Source organism: Anabas testudineus, chromosome 1, assembly GCF_900324465.2.
Source record: "Anabas testudineus chromosome 1, fAnaTes1.2, whole genome shotgun sequence".
NCBI classification, from domain to species: Eukaryota; Metazoa; Chordata; class Actinopteri; order Anabantiformes; family Anabantidae; genus Anabas; species Anabas testudineus.
Window position 1 is genome coordinate 6,853,975 of NC_046610.1, and position 22,009 is coordinate 6,875,983.

The 22,009-nt window shown below is 42.2% G+C and overlaps 1 protein-coding gene across 2 annotated transcripts in view; it reads right to left on the minus strand.

Moving 5' to 3' along the window:
* Positions 1-1,105: 1,105 nt before the first annotated feature.
* LOC113162495 (caskin-1-like) overlaps positions 1,106-22,009 on the minus strand; it is a 28,343-nt gene continuing 7,439 nt past the window's right edge. The window contains exons 3-21 of one of the 2 annotated variants that reach the window (XM_026360647.1): positions 20,701-20,798; positions 17,624-17,769; positions 17,321-17,416; positions 16,269-16,390; positions 15,832-15,940; positions 15,241-15,349; positions 13,707-13,801; positions 12,478-12,592; positions 10,693-10,791; positions 10,401-10,588; positions 9,340-9,421; positions 7,998-8,065; positions 6,404-6,511; positions 5,775-5,876; positions 5,518-5,656; positions 4,641-5,443; positions 3,905-4,559; positions 3,141-3,756; positions 1,106-3,052 (exon numbers count right to left, since the gene is read on the minus strand). In XM_026360647.1, coding sequence (XP_026216432.1) covers positions 2,956-3,052; positions 3,141-3,756; positions 3,905-4,559; positions 4,641-5,443; positions 5,518-5,656; positions 5,775-5,876; positions 6,404-6,511; positions 7,998-8,065; positions 9,340-9,421; positions 10,401-10,588; positions 10,693-10,791; positions 12,478-12,592; positions 13,707-13,801; positions 15,241-15,349; positions 15,832-15,940; positions 16,269-16,390; positions 17,321-17,416; positions 17,624-17,769; positions 20,701-20,798 — 3,847 coding nt within the window. In that variant the 3' untranslated portion in view covers positions 1,106-2,955. The remainder of the gene's footprint in view (positions 3,053-3,140; positions 3,757-3,904; positions 4,560-4,640; positions 5,444-5,517; positions 5,657-5,774; positions 5,877-6,403; positions 6,512-7,997; positions 8,066-9,339; positions 9,422-10,400; positions 10,589-10,692; positions 10,792-12,477; positions 12,593-13,706; positions 13,802-15,240; positions 15,350-15,831; positions 15,941-16,268; positions 16,391-17,320; positions 17,417-17,623; positions 17,770-20,700; positions 20,799-22,009) is intronic. The other variant, XM_026360648.1, reaches the window with a different exon arrangement.

A 22,009-nucleotide genomic window follows, 5' to 3' on the forward strand; every position in this document is an offset into this window, starting at 1 on the left:
CAAACATGTATGATGTTGGTGAAGATTCTCCGTCGTCCAGCTGAAGTTATCTGGAAGTTGAGTCATGGCAACTGGTCTTCCTTCTTGTTAGATTGAAATGTAAGTGGCTTCTTCAGTCTGAGGATCACTGGTGTCCTCCAGGTTGGTTTCACTTCACACCTGGTCTGAATGGACTCATTAGGTGAGACAACAGAAGGGGAGAAAGCCCAGTTGGCATGACTCAACAACCATATGTTGTTTTGTTATTATTTGTTTTATTATTAATAATTATTAATTTATTTTTTATGACATCTTCTTGGTGTCAGTATGATTCAGCTATATTGAGACAGTGTTAAAAGGCCATTGAAACAAATTGTAGCTGCAGTGTATTTATATTACCTAATTAAAAAAAGAGACCTCACATCTATGTCAACACAGAGCCACAGATGTGTAGCTTAAAAGCAACTTGTAAGTAAATCATATAAGATCTTTATTTAATTTACAAACACACTTCAACCTGATGCTGATCCCTCTGATAAATCTGCCTAACCCAGCTGTTTCTTCTGACAATGATAAACAAACAAGGTTCATATGAATGTTGTTTGATATGTTTACTGTGCAAGTAGTGGCATAATAAGGAATTTAGTCCAATCAAGCAGCTTCTCATTTTTATCTATTTTCAACGCTTCAATTAACCCATAAGATTCTCACAATCATGCTTAACTTTTTATTTTATATATAATTTGCACCTGTAAAGCTATACTTTTACAAAGCTGTGCCGGAAATGTTCACTGTACATTTAGCAATAAAACATACCTCTGATATTTTAAAATATATCATAATATTATGTTAAAATATTTCAATAACCATAATATTTAATATATAATTTTTTAATCGTGTGCTGTTCGGCACTGAACTGGATACCTGGTAGTGCTGGACAGTTTGGCTTTTTCAAGTGGCGTATGTGGTTTATAGCAGACGATGAAGACGAGGAAGACGATGTTCAATAATCAATTATTGATTAAATAAATGAAGCTCGTGTCATCTGGGGCAGGAGAAGCAGAAGAGTTTAGACAATTTCAGATAACTTCTTAGCACGTGTGGGAAAAAAGATGATTAAAAAGACACCTAAAAAGTAATGTAAGGTTTAATTTCTACATTTATTCTGATCACAGCTGTACAGGAATGCATCATCACAGCAGAAACACAATCTAAACCCAACCATGGCACAACAGCCGTCACAACACATCCAGAACTCAACCATGAATGTACAGGCTCAATCAGCTCACCTCAATTCAATATCTATAATTATCATTATTATTATTATTATTATTATTATTATAATTATTCACATAGAACCATCCGTCTTTCAAATATATCTTTGTTTTCAAAGAGCATAAAAATACAAGTGGACTCTTCAGTGGGATGAACACAGGTTTTTGATCCACTGTCTGGCCTACATGGGGGACCACCGAAAACTGAGGAGCCAAGGAGGAGCAGAGCCAACTTATTATAGCTTAGAGTGGGGGCTCATATGGGCTCGCAGGGCTTCTCAGTGGTTACAGGAGGACTGCAGCCAGGATTAGTGATTTCAGGGATCGTATAGGACTCACGGCCTACAAGCTACGTTTGCCATTATAGACACAGAAGGAGCGAGGAAACAGAGAAAACCATTAAACATTTTGGAGTTGAAAACAAAAGAGACAAAACAGATTTAGAATATATGAAATAACACTACCAAGGCACAGAGAGATGCAAAGTTAACAGACACGGAGGGAGTTAAAAAGGGGAAGACAAGATAGAAGGTGGGCAGATTAGAGGCAGCTTCACTAACCAACACTAGGGGGAGCCCTAACAGCTCAAATACCCAAGTATATTAGTAACTCTATGTATGTATACTGGATGTACTATATAAAGCATTGAAATATAGGATTATCTTTTAAAAACACTGTTCACTGCAGCAGGACAAAGGGATACACCGCATGAGTGTGCTTGTAAATATGTGTTTTTGCATGTGAATGTGTGTACGTCAGTCTCTGTCATGTATAAGTGTAGATTCATTTCCAAGCAAACCTTCAAAGATGGAGCTAAACACCAACAAAGCAAAACACCAGCGAGCTTAAAACCAACATAATGTTCATTCGTGTGTGTGTTTGTGTGCGAGTGTCTCAAAATTCATGGACACGTTTACATTGTTGCTCTGGTCTTTAGAATAACTACTGTACGAGTGGGAGGACATCGACATGAGCATCAGCAGGGACTACACACACTCGTAACGACAACAACGGCAACAATAACGACAACAGCAACAACAACAACATGAACAGAGACAACACACAGGTCAGGAAGTCCACCTAACCACAATCCTCCACTCATACAGAAGAGAAATAGAGGCTATGATTTGTCCTTTTGACATCGCAGGAGTGAGACAGACTCAGAAAGCAGCCTGTCTTTCCATGTGCTTTTAAAAATTCTCTCCACTGCCTCATTTGTATGCATCTTGTCTATCTAGCTAGCTATCTATCTACCTATCTGCCTGTCTGTCAGTTTATGTGCTTATTTTTGCAAGCAATATGCTTATCTGCCTGTCTCCATGTCTGACTGAGTTAGCATCTCTGTCCTAGCCAGAGTCTGTAGAGATGAGGAAAATGATTGTGCTTCTCGGTCCACACAGCCGTCTGAGGCCGGGCGGCGGCTTCTCGCTGGACTGCAGAGGTCAAAGGTTGTGTGGGAGTGGCCTCCTCGCAGCGGGAGGCGTACTAGAACTACTGCACCAGACGATGAGTACTCCCTCCTTGGTACACTGTACAAGGCTACATGAAGCGCTCACAGTAGGAGGGACACACTCAAACACACACGCACTCTCAGAGCGCCAGCATCGAGCCTTAGGAGCGTCTTCTTGATACACCTACACATGATGAGGGAGGGGGGGGGGAGAGGGAAAGGGCTTGTTGGAGATGAGGCGTGGGCAGGAGATCAGTCGAGCATTGCATCCAGCTGGTCTGCTAAGTCGTCAAACATGCTGCCGATGTCGTCCAAGATGGAGACGGTTGTCTTCTTGCTGGAAAGAGAGCTGAGAGTTGGACATAAAATGAAGAAGTAGTGAGATAGAGAGGCACTCCGCAGTAAAATCTGATGGTTTACTTTACTTAAATACTCACTCATTTTGTGCATCCTCGTCTTTGATTTTATGTTCTACAGCCTGCAAAGCTGCGGCCAAGGAGGCACTGGTCTCCTCCAAACGATGCTGGACCTCCCCCTGCACCACTTCTTCTACCTCCTCTCTCGCTCCTTCCTTCCTCGAGTGCTTTTTCTGCAGCTCCCTCAGACTCTCCTCCTCTGCTCTCTTCCTCTCTTCCTCCTGCTCCTTGTGCCTCCTGTGCTCTCTCTCTCTCCTCTCCTCTTCCTCTCTCCTCCTCTCCTCTTCCTCTTCCACCTCCCGCGCTCCCAGCAGGTCGATGGAGAGACCGGCGATGGAGGAGCGTGGAGGTTTGACCGGGTGTGGTGAAGGGGTGGAGGGACTCTGAGCCGGAGACGGGGATGTAAGAGGGAGTCCCGGAGAGAGGGAGGGAGCAGAAGGGGTGTCAGGAGCTGGAAGAGGGGCGGCAGAGAGCGGAGATGAGGGTTTAGGGGCTGGGGTGGGGCTGGCTGGAGCTGGGCTGGTAGCAGCAGGGCTCGGGCTCATTGTAGCTGGAGTTACTATTGCTTTGCCTGGTTTAGGTGCTGTTGGAGGCCCACGTGGTTTTGGGGACACAGGAGGCGGGACGCGCTTCGGTTCTGGTCAGGGAGAATCAATAAGTGAGTTTTATAGATAATTCATACAAACTATAGATTTTATTTCAACTGGACCTTTGTTGCATGTTAAAATAACTTGGCTCTAAAACGATATGATTTATGAATGGACTTCAGTGTGTGTGTATCTCACCGGGGCTCTGTGCGGTCTCAGTATTATCAGGCCCGGGTATCGGGACCCTGCGAGTTGGTGTTGGGGGGTCAGCTTGTGTCTTCCTCATGCTGACTGTGGATGGTTTAGGGGAGACTGGTGGCTTCAGAGACTTCCTGGCCTCCATCCACTCACAGCTCTCTCTGCTGGTCTCCGTCCTATCAGAGACCTCAGACACCGGCCTGCGCCTCAGGATCACGCCGCCGTTCTGCTGCAGCTCGCCTCCATTTTTCCGGCTACTATCTCCCTGACTGCTGCGACAGTCTTGGTTATTGCTTTGAATGACGCTTTCGGCGTGCTCGGATGTGCGTGGTCTCCTGCGTATGGTGTCTGACCCTGTTGTCATGGTAACAACAGTGGTAGCTGCAGATGCAGGTGGTTCTGAGTCTGTTGCCAGAGTACGCGGTTTCCGTCGGAGCGTCGCCGTGCCATCTGTAATCTCCGATGCTGGGTTGACCACAGTTGAGCGAGGTCGGGGCTCTGGACGCTGCTGGGCTGGTTGCCGAGGTAACAGATCAGTCTGATTGCCAGGGAGGCCTTCTGGTCCACTGATGGTCCTGCGCCGAGTTATGACATCATCATCTTCAGATCCAAGACCACCTGCACCTGACTGACGACGAAGTAAAGGCGGACTCACCTGGAGATTACATGGTTGTTACACAAACACATTCAAACACACGTTTATGACTCTGCAAAGCACACACGAGGACACGCCCACCTGTAGGTAGTTGGTGCTGCTCCCCAGATTCCTCGGCAGGGTTTTGGCTCCACCCACAATGGATGTTTCAAGCATGGCGGCGAGGCTGCGAACACTCCCAGAAGCCCCCTCTGATCTCTCCAGGCCTGCTGATTCCTGCGCTCTTAAAGATGAACCCAGGCTGCCGCAGTCACTGGCTCGCCGTTCTCGATAGGTTGGCAGCCCTAGTAGCCCCTCCCCCTGTCCCTCTCCTTCACCATCACCCCCAGTAATGGAAGAGCAGGACCGTTTCGGTGGTGTCGGGGGTCGACCTTTCCTGCGGGGACGGAGGGTGACAGATGATTGGCTGCGGTTAACGGTGACATCATTGGGAGCTGCAGTACGGGCGGAGCTGCTGCGGCACACGGTGGCGTATCTGGAGTCCGAATCTGAGCCAATGAGACTGTGGGTTCTCCGTCGCTCTTCCTCTTCGCTGGGCAGCCGCAGCAATGGTAGTGACGAATCTGCTGATGCCACCTGGGTTGACGGCCGCAGCCGGGCCCTGGGGGAGGCTTGCTGGGTCCGGGCGTGTGGAGGAGTCTGCGGTGGGGTTTGTGTCGGTGTGTGTGGAGGCGTCTGTGAGTGTGTGAGACCTGGGCGAGGTTTGGCCAGTGGGCTGGGGACACCGTCCCTCTGCTTCCGCACCTCCCTCCGAGGCTCTGAGCAGGTGCTGCCACCTGGACTGGATGGAGGTGTAGAGGGGCTCTGAGGAGGCTCAGACCCACTCTGTCCTCTCTGTAGCTCCTTTAGTCTCTTCACTCCCAACATCAGCTTCTTCTGGTGGCCTGAGGGGAACAGAAGGTGTCAGTGAACAGAACAATGAAAAAAAGCTTTTTACCTTTATGTTACCGTCTCTTACCAAGTTTAGTGATGCCGATCTCTTGCAAATCTTCAAGGCTGATGTCAGAGATGAAGTCGATGTTTTCATACCCATTCTGCACCAGGACTTGGTAATACTGGCTAAGGCCCAAGTGAGACAGCCAGTCTGCCAGATTGGCCTAAAACACACCGACACAGGACATGGATCTCGTAAAAACAGGTTTCTTAAGAGACTGAAAGAGCTGCACACAACATAACCCCCCTTTTCTGGTTTATATTACATAGCAAGAGCCTTACGGGCTTATGGTCTGGCAACCAGTCGGTGGAGGGCAGCTTGCTGATCTCTGATGTTAACTTCTTTCGATGTCCAGGCTTCATGACCCCAATTGCCGTCAGGTCCTTGAACACAAAGCACACTTGATCACAACAGGAATTCACCACAACTACTCTTGGTGATTTTTGTTTTCTTTGATGTAATTCATGTCAGTGAATTAAATCTTTATGTTCTTTGTACATGAGCAGTGTGTGATGAGCCTTCGGGAATATTTGGCTTTGGATAATGTGTGATGATTGTGCCTGTGGGTGGGTGGGGGGGTTTACGTCATAACACTGTCTGCTTCCGTAAACGCACACATACATATACACAAAGGCACAGAACAACAAGCAGAAGACGAACACACTGTGGTATTTCCAGCACATAATGCAACACACAGCCATGTGTGAACACAGATACGTAAATGAAGCACACAGATTATGAGAAGTGACTGGTTGATGCTCAGGACTCACACCGGGGGGTCAGGTGACAGAGACAGGAGGGTCATAATGACATCATCCAGGTCAGTGGGGAGCTGATTTGAGAGCTGTGCTGTGCTGAGCCTTGACAGACAGGGGGCGGGGCGTGAGGGGGTCAGGAGTCATGACCTTACCTCAGAGGTCATGCAGCTAATGGTGTCTAGATCATATCCCGCGGTGAGGAAGTGGGTGGTGTAGAACTGCAGCTGAAACTCACCCAGCCATGCCACTACTGCCTGCTTCTAGAACACAGAACACAGAACACTACTGCCTGCTTCTAGAACGCAGAACACTACTGACTGCTTCAAGTAGAGTCCACGTCCACATAATACAGACGGGTTTTAGGTCACATCAAAGACGCTTCTAGCAGTATAGAATACAGAGTACAAGAAGACAAATCCCAAGGTAGAACCCTGCTCTACGTCACAATCTAGAAAACTAGAAAACAACTTGCTCTGGAACACTGGAGCTGCTCTACAAAAGAACAAAGGACAATACGCTGAAATATTTAAAGGTAAACAAAGAAAGATACTGCATAAAAAAGATTAAGTACTGCTACTAATATGCAAAGTAAGGAATAACAGAGTCATATCGATAGCAAAACAAATACCAGAGAACGAATACGACCAAGCCCAAGTAACCCTAGTAGTAACTAGTCATGCAGTTTTATTGGAAAATGTTCTGCTGCCTCTACTCCCTCCAACCAAATACAACAGAGGTACAGTAGGTGGAATTGTTTGGTTGTTTTCCTGAAATAGGCAGAGACGTGGTGGCAGTTTCTAGCTTTCAGTTTTACTTTAAAACTATTTTAAGAGGAGTAGGTCACAAATAAATGACAGTCAATAAATACCACATGCCAGCGCATTACTCAGGAAATTTGTTAAACTCATGACATCACAGATCTTGTGGGAGTGAATCACACTCCAAATTCACCGACTGTGTTATCTGAATAATGGTATCTGTAAGCTGATGTCACTTACACCTCCACCTGATTGTTTTAAAGTAAAACCAAAAGCTAGAAACTGCCACCATGGCTCTGCCCCCTTTTAACTTTGCTCTTAACAGTTTTCTTTAGGAACAATTTTTCCAGTCAAAGTAGAGAAAATGAATAAAAAAAAGAGAAAACTGTTCAGAGCAAAGGCTTTTGGAAGGTGTTCTGTTGCATTATGTGGAGGTGGGACCTAAAACCTCCAGTAAGGCTAATTGTTACTGATTAACTGATCCCTAAAAGGTCAAAATAGAGAGCTGTTGGTATTTATACTGTATAAATATACTATATTTTGGTAATGACAAGTGTCAGAGATTGTTAGAAAACAACTTCCTGTTTACTGCTGCTTTAATAACAGAACGCTGTGTGAACGCGGCGTCTGCTTTATATTAGAACGCGCAGACAGAACCTCACACGCAGAGCGGCAGCATGTGGGTTCCAGCATCTCAGTGTTGTATGAGGGCAGGGGAAGGGTGAAGGGACAGAAGGCAAGACAGCAACTGACTCCTCGATGTGTCTGTCACTCTGCCTGTCTCCATGGTGACACACTTGCATGCTCATCCTCAGGGTGTCATCTGTTCAGGTGCAACACAACAACCCCTGGTAGACACATCACTGTGCCCACTGAATGAAACCAAACCCGTGTAGATGGCCGTCTCTCAAACCAAAGTGCTGGTTGAGAAGAAACAGAACCAACAGGAAGTCCACAGAGTGAGCCAATCTGCCATCCATAAACTCACTTTCCCATCATCCTCCTCTGCCTTGCGCTCAAACGACCGCTGCTCGTGAACTGTGGAACTGGAGGAGCCTTGGAGTGGACATGGAAAGAAGGGGCGAAAAATACAATTAATTAATTAATAGATTAATTAACTAATCTATTCTTATTCTAAGTGCAATCTACAGGTCCAGAGAAGAAATTAAACCCGAACTGGTTAATCTTGCCTAAGTAGCCCGTAATCATTTGAAAACAGCTTTCATGCTTGGCAGGCTTTGTCATGCTGTTTTAGCACTACACTTCCCACATAACACTTAAACCAGTAGAATGACAGCAGATTAAAATATGCTAATTATTCTGCTTCTTTCAGTTACAACTACAAACACAGTGACCAAAGACCATACAGTATAAATGCCTAAACAAAAAAATCAAACACTGGTGCTTAAAGTTTGTGAACCCTTTAGATTTATTTCATATTTGCATAAATATGACAATTATTTTGTCTCCTTTGTTTAATTGGATTCCCTTTATCTAGTTTTAGGGCTTGTTTTATCATGTTTATGCACAAATAAAAAGAATTTTCTCCAGGCACCACTGTATATGTACATAATAACATTAAACTTTAGAAATGTATTACTATCCGTAGCCTGAAGCAAGTTCTTGACTGAGTGTAGCTGCTAACAGCAATACAAACTTGTAAATGTCAGGAGGTGAAGTATACAAGTTATAAGCAGGCGCCAAGCCAATATATTCACTAACAAAGGGATTAGGCTGTTGTTATGTGTGACGAGTGCTTTTCATTCTAAGGGCGTCAGTCACCCTACTTTTCCTACCGTCTGTGCTTTCATACCGCTTGTCATGGCTAATCAAGCGAACATGACTTTTAATTCTGCTTATTACAAGACAACCTTTGTTGCTGCATAAACCATCCAAGTTCCCATGAACCCAAACGGATTTATGCTGAGAAAGAACGACCTGTCTCTAGTTGTCTAAACCAGTGTTTTAGTGCAGCTTTTATGAATAAAGCACAAGTTAAATTACTATTATACAGAGACTGGGGTGGGTGGTGCTGCTCTTGTCTGATATGAACAGACAGGTGGCTTTACAAGGCCAGGTTGACTAAAAATGAAGTTCATAAAAGCAGCAATCTAAGCATGTCCTGAGGCGCTGTACTAACACTTATTTGTTTATTTTTTTTGATTAATTCACTTCACTACACATTACCTTTTTGAACAACTTCATCATTTTTCCTTTTTACTAACAAGCAAACATTGTATAATCTGTATTTCTTTCATATTCCCCAGTGCAAAATGACACAAATGATCACTTAAAAAGTGAATATATTGCTTAGTGCTTTGTGTGCTTACTTGCTGACTGCTCAACAGACTGCGACTGCTCCAAGAGATGCTCCTTGGCTTTTACGGACTGGGACAGCACAGTCGCCAGGAGCTAAAACACAAAACAGAAACAAATACACTCATACAAACAGACACAGGCAGCACACACACAAAATGAAACACTTACTCAAGCATAATCATTCAAATCCCAGCGGTGCTTTGTGACTCAGCTCGGCACACATTTAACAGACAGCATTTCTTGCAGTTTACCAACAGTGGTGCAGCAGAAATCAGTCTAATTTGGTAAATTCAGTATTTTTAAAGGTATTGCCTAAAATTACACTAGTTATATCATGTGATAAAATTAACTTAGGAGTGTGTTTAAGGTGGTGGAATGCAGACCTGCAGGGTGCACGGCTCCACGTTATAAAAGGAAAGTACACCGTTGACTACTAGAGACATTAAATCAAAACAAGAACTAGTTTTAAGGTTTGTTGTTTTGAGGAGCAACTGCATATGATATTAAAATATCTATACCTTTACTCAAATACAATACATGACAGATGCAACCCGTTTAACGTCATGTGCACAGGATGTGGACACAAACGCTACATATAAGTATAAGGTTATAGATACTACAGTTAAATTCAAAGTAGCTCTTGCCAGGCTGAATACATTTGCATTTGTTAGCTCCTTGCTGAAATCAACATATAATTTTCACAGATAGATACACAGTCGACCATGGAGCTGCATTACATATTCAAGAGCTTTAGTATAGTGTAGCTGTTTCTTGTCATTGGTATTTACACTTTCTGTTTTACTCTGTGACTATTACAAAGGACAAACCACCATCTTAATACACCTGGCCTATTGTTGAAACAAAGCAAAACTGATCTTTCCAACGGAAGAACAAACTGTGCAGGAAACAGAATTGTGGTTAATTTGGTATCTAGTGGTGTGTTTGTTTCCTGAAAATGCTTTGCTGTTTCCAAGAAATGACACGCTCGTTGTTTTCTAAAGATCCAACAGCAACGTGATGTCAACAGGTGCAAACGCATGCACACTAATGTAGAAGGTGGAAAGTCTCTCACCTTTACTCCTTCAGCTTGTGCGTGCAGGCCCGGTGCATTAAGGCCGTGTGTGTTGACTCCTCCTGTTGTGGGTGCCGGGTGTGGGCTGGGAGCGGGGGTCGTCAGAACATGTGTGTTTCCAGACCCCTGCAAGCTGCTTGATGACCGAACGCTGCCCAGACTGCCCACACTGCCGCTGCGCTCGCCGCCTCAACACACAAACACACACCATGCAGAATTCAGTATCATACAGACAGCAGTCCTCAGACACCGAGTCAGTCGTCACACTGTCACCTAAAGACACACAGTTTACCTGCCAGTGGTTTACGTAGCACCCAGATATCCTCACTGGTGCTGCTCTGTTGTCCCAGAGTGGGAGAACCTTGAGGACTGAGCTCAGCAGTCCGTGAACCTGTTGCACACACACACACACACACACACACACACACACACACACACACACACACACACACACGTAAATGTGTTACAGTCAGTATTCTTAAAGAAAGTTCTTCAAATGAAAAATGCAGTTAACTCATAACAGCTACCTATGATAATATGTGTAGTATGGTTCCATATGTAAACGTGTTCGTTAAATGAACACCACCAAACGCTCACATGGACACTCACCTACATTTACTGCATTACTCCTAGTGGTAACATGTTAATAGCTGTGAGACTATAAAATCCCACAAACCTTTTAGCAGTGTACTGGTTATATTATAGTGTTTGTATACTACCACTGTTCAAAAAACTGTCAGATCATACAACAGTATGATCAGAAACCACACTGAAAATATGTGATAGTTTCATATAACAGAAAGTTGTAGGATTTAGAGGCACAAGAAGTTAAAACATGCAACATGACAAAGAAAGATTTAGAATTTAGCACTATTTCTAGGTCATTAAGTCATAACTTAATATAACTGTCTCTAAATCCTCAAAATTTCTTATTATCTATAATCTAGAATATAAACAGTATAAACAATTAACAAAAATAATTTTATTTCTGCTAAAGGGTCAATTCACTCAAACAAAAAACATTATCTAGTACAATTAATTGATATCCATAGCGGTAGCTGCCATAGAAAAATGCAGTTCTTAATAAAAATAAAATAGTAGATGAAATCTAGCAGCGTAATTAGACCCCACTAGGAGTAAAAATACTGCATTTGAGTGATCCAGTATATATACACATGTGTAGAGTAGCTGCAGTGAAGTTCTGGAGCAAACATGACTCTATGTGGTCTTGTCAAACAACGTGGAAAGGATGCTTATCTGTGATTTAAAGTGACTCTACAGTATGTACCTGTCTGACTCTGCTGCTCCTGAGAAGTGGAGAGAGGAGGAGGAGGAGGAGGAGGAGGAGGAGGAGGAGTAGACAGAGAAGGAGGAGAGATGGGAAGAGGAACGTACCCAAAGGAGGAGAACCGAGGAAGGGGCTGTGTGTTGGAATGAGGGGGAGGAGGGGGAGGCAGATGCAGGGGGAGGACTTTGGAGGGGGGGTATGAGTGTCCGTTGACCGAGGCAATGGGACAGGGGTTTGGCCTGCGGAGCAGGAAGGTGTGGCACTGCTGGTAGGGGGGGTGACCTGGACACGAGCCAGGAGGAGGGAGGTGCAAAACAACAACAACAACAACAACAACAACAACTGATCAGTCAACTTGAAACAAAACAAATCTAATCAGAAAATGTATAAAATTATAACTGATCGAAATTAAAACGTGAGAAAATAATACATCCATATATCCACAGGGAATATATCTATAAATTAAAATATAATATCATTATATCAATAAAGCAAACAAACGATATGAACAAAATGTGTCACGATCTACCAGGGCAGGAGAAGGAGCTGTTTAGAAGGAGCAGAAATAAAGAGGAAGGGACGGGGTTGCTCCAACAGGGGACAGGATTTGACGATCGACAGGTTGGAGAAATGGATGAGCTGTCTAAAAAGAGGCTGATGATGCTGCATCTAGCTACAACTAATGATCAGCTACAGCTACAGAACAGCTGCTGAACTCACACACACACACACACACACACACACACACACACACACACACACACACACAGCTGTGATGTGGGTGGTCACCTGCCCTCTTGATGACTTCCACCATGTTGGAGGGAAAGTAGCCCACGCGGTCATTTCCTGTGCGGTTGTCGTGAATACAGCCCTTCCATCGTCCATCGGAGTGCTGCTCCAAAACCTGACAGCACACAAATAATAGATTATAACAGGGTGTGTGTAAAGGTCCATCTAAGGTCACAGTGCTTTAAAGTAGTACATGGACAGCACCATTAAAAGTTTGGATGACCACTGTGGAAATAAGTGGCTAGGACACTTTAAAAGCACCGGAAGTGCAATAAACAATGTAAAAATAAGCCTTCTGTAACTGCTAAGATTATATATTAAACTCAACTGCTAATCTAAATCTAAATCTGTGTTATTTTATTAGTATCACGAGGAGAAATGCTAAAAGTATGTGGTTAAGGCTTAACTGGATTTCATCATCATGTTAGCTTATCGGTTACGCTAACATGATGATGCTATTCATTTAGCTAGTTGAGCTAACAGTTATTAGCATATTTGTTATGCATATTGTTTTATATATGAATCATAACCACAACACGATTTCAACACGTGTAAGTGATTATATTACATATTATTTAATAATTAACTAATTTTAACTATTCCATTTTTACACATTACGTTAACGTTGGGTCACTTATGTGCAAGCTAACAGTTATACTGAATTGCTAATGTGGATGTAGACTAATCTTTAATCTAAGTGGAGCTGTTCAAGTCAAATAAACATAAAATGGAACTAAATGTATGTTTTGTTTTCCAAACATGTTCCTACTTCACGTAACATTAGCTATGCTTTAATATGAGACATATTATATTAGCAAGCTAGTTAGCTCTGTCTGTTAGCTACAGAAACTCAGTTTGCTACACAAATAAAAACAAATGCAAAAAAAAAAAACACAAATAAATATGGAGGTTCATTCCAAATTGGCTCATTTACTCTTTAAACTAAATGTGTCACACTAGTAAGCTAATGGTAGCTTTGTCACTCATTTCAGTTAGCTAAAAATCATATTGCAAGTCATATTGCATTGTTGCACTGTTGTATAAATATTGAGTAAGCCATCATCTGTACAAAAGAAATCTGTACACATACATGTGTCTTTGTACATATTTATAGAATATAATGTATATTATAGGCACTAATAATAAGAATAAGGTTCAATAGACAGAAGTGCAGCATCGAGGAGTTAAAAAATGTAATATATTTTGGGACAATCATTAGATCTTTGTACCGTGATAATGTCTCCAGCTTTGATGTTGAGACTGGTTAGGTCATAGTTGTTGCAGTAATCCTTCAGCGCTCGCACCTGCATTGCAGCTGAAGCATCTACAAGACACGGTACAATAAAACCAAAACAAACAAACCCAAGTGGTGTTAGATCATGTTGTAGGTGCATAAACAACTCCCGGTGCATTCACTGTACGCTTTTCCGCATCCATAGCGGCAATGTATCATTGTGTTAAATAAACATTTCTTTCATTGATGAAAGGATGCCACATCGTTTGATGGGAATTAAAACTATCAACCTACAGAGGGTTGAATTTAAAGAAGGCCAGCATTGACGTGCACCTGGAAGAACCCAGGACCCACTGCCCCAGCGTAGGGTCTGACAGGGAGTCCAAGGATTTCATCCCGATACCTAATGGCATTCAGGGTGTTGTTGTCCAGCCTGTAGAGGTCTGTGCGTCCCTCCAATGATATGTCTCCCCAGACCGTCACTGACCCACCACCAAACCGGTCATGGAAAATGCAGCAGGCAGCATGAAACAGGCGGCATAACGTTCTTCACGGCTTATCCAGACCTTTCATGTCTGTCTCTTGTGCTCAGGGTGAACGTGCTCTTATCTGCGAAAAGCACAGGGGCCCAGTGGTTGACCTGCCAATTCTGGAGTTTTATGGCAAATGCCAATTGGGCTCCACGGTGCCAGGCAGTAAGCACCGGGCCCACAAGAGGAAGTCTGTTTCTGATCATTTGTTCAGAGACATTCATACCAAGGCTTTGTAGGGCTCTGACAGTGCTAGTCCTGTTCCTCCTTGCACAATGGAGCAGATACTGGTCCTGTTGATGGGTAGGGACCTTCCATGACCCTGTCCAGCTCTCCCAGAGTAACTGCCTGTTCTCTGGAATCTCCTTAGATCCTCTTGAGACTGGGCTGGGAGACACAGCAAACCTTCTGCCAATGGTACATATGCCTGTTCAACCTCTGTAGGGTCCAGGTATCACCTCATGCTACCAGTAGTGACACTGACTCGAGCCAAATGCAAAACTAGTGAAAAAACTCTCAGAAAAGATGAGGAGAGCAAATCTGACAGTGGCCTCCACCTGTAAAACGCTCGCTGTTTTGGGAGTAGTGTCATTGTTGCTCCTCTACTTCACCTGTTGGTAATTTCATTAACACCAAGCAGCAGAAACTGATTAACAACCTCCTCTACTACTTAACCAACCAGATTAATATCCCACAAGTTTAACTGACTTGATGCTAAACTCATATTAAATAACGTTCCTTTCCTTGAGCAGTATATTTGAAACACAACTGCTATGATGCCAGTGTTCTTTCTGGAGTAACTTTATTCTTATATAGTGCTCCCACAGTATATGGTACTATAATAGTGAAGTCATAGTACTTAGCAGTAATAGTACATTACCTACTTTTATTATGAGTTTTGAAAGCAGTGCTTTTCATACACGATGGTTTGAATACATGATGATTGAATTTCCCCAGCACTACAAGGAAGAGTGAAAAAATGCATGTGTGTGTACTCACCTCTCAGTAGTTGTTTGATTTCTCGGCTGGCCTGTGTAGTGGTGAACTGGTTAACAATGTCCAGGGCTGTTTGACTGAGAGTGTTTCTCACTCCTGCACTGATTCCACTCTGGATGAAAGTGGATGAGAAACAGAATTAAAACTGCAACGAGAATTTGTAATAGGAATATAGCGTGCATTTGATTCATGTCAGTGGCTACGTGTTCATGGCCGCTATTATCTTTGCTTTGTTTGCTACCTCAGCAATAACATCAAAAGTGAAATACAGCAGGATAACAGAGAACACTGAAGGCAAACCCAGTTCAAAAGCAGGATCCCTATTCATCTGAAGGTGACAAAAGCACTACAAAACAGAACTCAGCTGGTTTGAATATTGCATGACAGGTAGGCTGTGAGCCAGCTACTGTTTTATGTAAGAAGCTAACACAACCCTCAGGCCTCATCACGCAGCTTGGTGGGATGAATGACAAGTGCTGAGGTGTAAACTTGTTCAGCCAGCTGTGGAGAGGGATGCAGCTTTAACAACAGTTGCTTATGTAAACACATTAAACAGACAAAGGGGAGGACAGGGAGACCGACAGATAGACTTACATCAAGCAGCAGGCGAACTACCTCTGTCTTCCCACAGAGGGCAGCCTGATGTAGTGCTGTGCCAGACTCAGACTGTCTGTTGATATCTATACCAGCCTGAATCAGCAACCTGACAAAAAAAAGCAAACAAAATAAACACTAACTTTTACTTTACTTTAATTGTAAAATAATACAAATGAAAAAAAAGCCTGTATGAAACCCATACAATATGCAAATCAATAAAAGCAGAAGAGTTTAAAAAAAACCTAAACTGAACAAAAACTATGTGGTCAGTTATGTTTTTTGGACTCTAACAGATGTTTAGATCATTTCCGTGACCCTAGAGTTGAGTTAGATCTTGCACCCGACAGAGAGAACGGCCGACTGACAGGAAGACAGATATGCAGACAGACACACACTGAGATGGGCAGAGTGAAAAGATTGGACATATTTCAGACCGAATGACTTCGATGTGTCCGTTCTTGGCAGCGAGATGCAGAGGTGACACTCCATTGGGGTCGGAGGGTTTCGGTTCCAGCATCGCTGCGCACATGTTACTGCTGAGCAGGAGCTGGACCACCTAAAAACACACAGACTCATAGTGTAAGTTAGCTGATCACATGAAGGGAATTATTATTGGGAAAATGTGACTTCTGACATGACAGGTTCAACTAAACCCTACCACCAGCATCGTTTATCATTTCACCCAATAAATACAGCAGCACATCAACACTAGCTGAATGTTTTGCACACTACAATCTGTTAATGATAAATGACACTGGAGGTTAGTAAATCCATGCCCTCCAGCAGAAGCAGAGCAGTGCTGCAGCATAGCAGACAGACAAAACACAACAGAGTTCTGTAAAGAAAGGTAAAAATTTTGATTGGCTTTATTTTAACAAATACCAACCTTTAAAATATAAATATGTACAGATACCAATCCTCAGGATCTTCTCAAGACATCTTTAGTATTTACATTAGATAATTACACATACTTTAGTAATAGCTTTCATTTATATTGGTGGAGTATGTTATTCTTTAATCTTCAACTACGCAACCACAGTAACCACAGGCTTTACTAAATCAACAAGGTCTGACACAACAAATAGATAATACAATATGACTACGACTATGACATTAAACCTACAATATTCAATTTAAGATAGAACTAACACGAGACTCCAAATCAGTCCAATCTGCTTCGCCCAGCACCCCCTGTTACAATATATAAGGCGCTGCAAAACTTCTGTCCCACTGCCAGGCTGTTCTGTGATTTCATGGCAAGAATAAAGTAAATTTTGGAACATATTACTACAAAAGAAATTTTGATGTTTTGAAAAAAACATACTGCAGCTTTAAGATACCCCATAGTTTGTTTGTATGATATTTTTTGTCTCATGGTTGCAAAACTTTGTTACAACTACCTATGTTGGACTGGAAAAAAAGCTTTCCTTGTTAAATAAAAAAAATGCATGGGTGTGTTTGATTGGTTTTAATGAAATCAACTCACTCCCACACGTCCAAATTCACAAGCAAGGTCCAATGGTGTTTTCCCAGCTGAGTCTGAGATGCACGGGTTGGACTGGTGCTGTAGCAACATCTCTGACTGTAACACACAAACAAACACACTAAGATATTACTGGTGTTTCTGTCTTGTAACCACCACAAATCATGCATACATGATTAAGCACACATACAGTGTAACATATAAACAAACCTCACAAAAAAACACATGGACACTGTACACACCAAAACACAAATTACAGCACAGACACACACACACACACACACACACACACACACACACAGTTACCCCATCATAGTGTCCATGCTGAGCTGATAGGTGGAGAGGGATCTGTCCTTCATCTGACTGTCCGTTGACTGATGCGCCGGACTTCAGCAGCATCTTCATAGGTTCAGTCTTCCCCTGCCATGCAGCGTAATGCAGAGGACGCATTCCTACTCAAAGCGTACATACGCACACACAAAACACATACAGACAACCGAAGACAACACGACAGCACCATAAAACACAAACCCCCGTGAGCACATGCACACCAACATATAGAAAACGAGAATATAAAGACACATGAATGCATGCAAATAGACAAGCTTAGTCATTGTTATTAAATCAATTTTGAATACTCTACAATCATAAATACTTCAGAATCACTAAATTAAACTATTCTCATCACTAATGTACTGAAGAGTGTCTATTATGTGGTAAGAGCTAATTAAATCCTATGTGGTTGCCACTGGAATTAAAATAATTATAAATATAAAAAAAAAATCCTTGGGTTTTGGGCTGTTAGTTGATTAACAATACATTTTTGGACGTTACAATACCTTGTCATAGGAACATTTTTCCAGTTTTTGCCACAAATCAACAAATTGCAATTGCTGGTTGCAGCACTAGTGTGAATTTAGCAAATTTGATTTCTGTAATATTTCTTTTACGTTAGCAGCAGCTAGAAAAAGCGAATCAATGCCCCCTATTGTGGTTGACATACTTGTGACCCTTTGTGACCTGGTGACATTTGTGAGTATTGTTTGTGCAAGCATCAAACTCATGGGACATCCAAGACAAACTGATTTCACACAAAGGGCAAGAAAATACTTGTTCAAGACCCAAGAGAACCTTGCAGGAAACAAGACTGCTGACTCAAATGCAGTGATGAAAAGTTCACGTGCAAGAAATGCACAAGAAAGTTATTAGCAGTGCCTCTAACCAGACATTAAACACTACTTTGCAGCAGTGGCTGTAGGAAGCATTAAGCATGTTTCTCATGGCAGCAAACCAAGACCCCCACCCTTGATACCAGCGATGAGCCACATCATCAACCTGAATAAAGAGGCCCTCCAGGCTTGGTTGGCATGAGAGAGTCCTGACTCAGAAGAGAGGCGCTGGCAAGATAAAGAGGAGCGGCAGCTGCACGAGTAAAAGTTGAAGCCTGAATATATGAATAGATGTGATTGCAAAGCTCCAAAAAGCTACTAGAAACTGTTTTAAACTTCATCCACGTTAACAGCGACATGAAGACACTGAATCAGACTTGTTGGAAGATGAGAGGACAACTGACAGCTTCGGTTCAGGAGGTTCTTTTGGTGTACTACTGGTAGTAAGAGTCCTTTTTATTTTCCAGTAGTGAAACAGATCATATTGATCCATATGTGAATTTGTGGAATAGTATTTGATTTGACAGACAGTAGAAGTTATGAAAGACTACAGTAAGCTAAGTTCACCACATTCTTAAAGGAGAAATCTGGATCATGACCAAACCAAACAACAGTGGACCTCCCTTCATTTTTGCACCAATAAAAAGAAAACAAGTTTTCAGCTGGTTGATGTTGATGATGATGGATTCATAACTAAACAGGCTTTCTGTTTCTGGAAATACCCTTCACTGTGTTCCCAGGACTATCCTGACAGAGCTGCTTTATTCATGGTTTCTTGCCTTCTTTCCCGTTTATAGTTTCTTGTACAGGATATTGACTCCAGAAGTCCAGGCATGCCAGATGTCCCGGTCAGTGAACTTAAGTTGGCATCTTGCACTACAGCATTTTTTCAGTTGTATGTGATTTGAGTCTGAAACAAGTTGTGAGTACAACACTGACAAACCACATGTTACATTGATAAAGCTAATGTCTCAGCAAACAAAAATACGTCCTTAATTTAGAGTCATGTTTCCATCCACCTGATGTCCAAAACCAATTCTGTTTTTAGCTCTATTTTCCTCCACCACATCATGAGGAATTATCTGGCCCTTCAGCTTCCAAATGCTCCACTAGCTACGGTGTTCACCAGTTATTTGCCAAGTTTGTTTGTCATTTGGCATAGTGGAAAGTGTTTTTACCAGAAAACATCTGCTCTTTTATCAACCATCCAGATTTTTCCTGTTTACCATTGCCTTTCATTAACTTAAGTTTGGGACAAGTTATTTGCCTCCTCCTCCTGTTCTGTGTGTTGGTTCTATATCTCACTGCCTTGATTGTGTTGTGGAAGAGCTTTGTGTTTTCTTGATGTTCAAATAAATAAATTTGCTTTGCTGCAAAAGGAAACAATGTGACTTAAAGAGAGGAGAGTGAAGTAAAACACACACTGTGGGCCCAACTATACAGTAAACAATGAGCCTAGAAACAGAAATACTCTGTGGATTAGAGCTGAGTAGAAATGCAGTGTCAGGTGATAATTCACTGTGAGTTTGTTATTATTGTCTATTACATCTCAGGTGAATCCTAGCAGCTTTAAGATGGACCCTTAGATTGTTGTAGCATAATGTGGGTAAGGCTCTGAACTGTAGTAAAGTCAATGTTTTGACTGCTCACTATAAACTTTGGGAGTTTACTGGATGAATAATTTAGATTTTCCCACCAGCTCCACACAGAGAAACCCAATGAAGAGGTGGGGCCACCTGGTGAGGATGCCTGCCAGGTGTGTGCCTCTATTTAGAGACATACTGGGCATGATTGACTGAGACTGTGAAGGCAGTAGGCCTACATCCTGGAGGGATTATATCGCCCATCTGCCATGAGATTTGTACTTTTTCTTCTGCGATCTGCCAGTGTGGGAAGGAAACATTTGCTGGAAAAAAGGGAATCTAGGCTGCTCTGCTTCCACTTGGCTCTCAGTCCGGCAGCTACAAAACATTCCCCTTCTATTGTCTATTGTTTGTTGTGCACACAAATCTGTCACTGCTCATAAACCCTGTGTAGTATAGTACCCAGAAGTGATTTTATTGCATTTTTTAACAAGCTCACCTTTTCTTACATAACAGTGTTTTACAAGCCACACAGGAAAAGACAGAAATATGTTTTATTTGTTGTTATTGTTTTGTTTTCTTTGTGTGTTTTGTGCAGTTGTATTCAGTGAAAATCTGTGTGTATTTATACCTTTATGGTCTTTAATATCCACTGCTGCCTGGGCCTCCAGCAGCAGCGAGATCATTTCCTTGTTTCCACTCAGAGCAGCATGGTGCAGCGGTGACAACCTTCACATAGACACAGATTATAAATAAAAATGCACATATACACATACAGGGTGTAAAACCAGAGCATAACTTTGCTGAAATAATCTTCAGCGTAGAGCAGCTCCGCCCCTCAGCTCTGTGTAAGCGATGGGAGGGGGAAAATGACCTACTTCCATTAATAAGCAATCTCTCTACCCGCGAGCCGAGAGTACACACAGCACGTCTGTGTGTGTATGTGTCTAATGGATCCCAAGTGAATATAAGGGCCAGGCCCTGGAGTCAAATCAACGAGTCATTACACAAGGAGCTGAGTCCAATTATCTGATTCCAATCAACATAATAAAAAGATGTCAGTTATCTGATGGAACCAAATGCAGCACAATCGCCAACCAAGCATGTACACACAAAAAGCTCAACCAATCATGAGTCTAAATATAGAGTAAAACCATCATTGTAAAATCAGAGTTGATAAGAAAACATTTCTGAGCAAATTAAAAGCTAGAAATGTTGGCATTCCTGTAGATTCTCAGTTGGTTACACGTTTCAAAGACAAGCCGGGAATTATGTCTATGTATATCATTGATAATTTATTGGTCATAAATGAGGGATTTTTTTTTTTTTCGCTTGTCAGTCAGTTGGATGATTGAAATATGGGTCAACTACAGAATAAAACCTCTGAGATTAGTACAAGTTTAGTCTTTTGGTCAGAGTTACGTATTTTAAGGTTAGTGGATGTTTCTTGTCACATGGATTAAATCTGATTGACCTCTGGATGATCAACAATACAAAAACATCAGTGATCCCCAACCAGTGTTTTTTAAACTTGTGATTAAAAGCGTGGACATCAGATTTAAGCATTTGCAAAAAGCAGATGTAAAATTATTAACAAAAATTACTGCAGAAAACAATAAAGAGAGTCCTGGGAACCTGAAGGTGATCTTGAAGATGAAAAACAATGAGCACGGAAAACAAAATGCTACTGGAGCAAGGAAAAATTATGAATAAAAAAAATCACGTTGGTTAATGTGAATATTCTGGACTAAATATTGTCTTAAATACAAAAGTAAAACATCCAGAAAGAGAAAAATAATAATAACAAAATACAGAGAAAAGAAGAAATACATTTATTTGTTTATTCTCTTTTTGATCCTTTTTTTCATTCTGTGACCCCTCAGATTTATCTTTGGGTCATTTGGATCATGTGTTTGTATGCAGAGATTAGTTGTTAATAT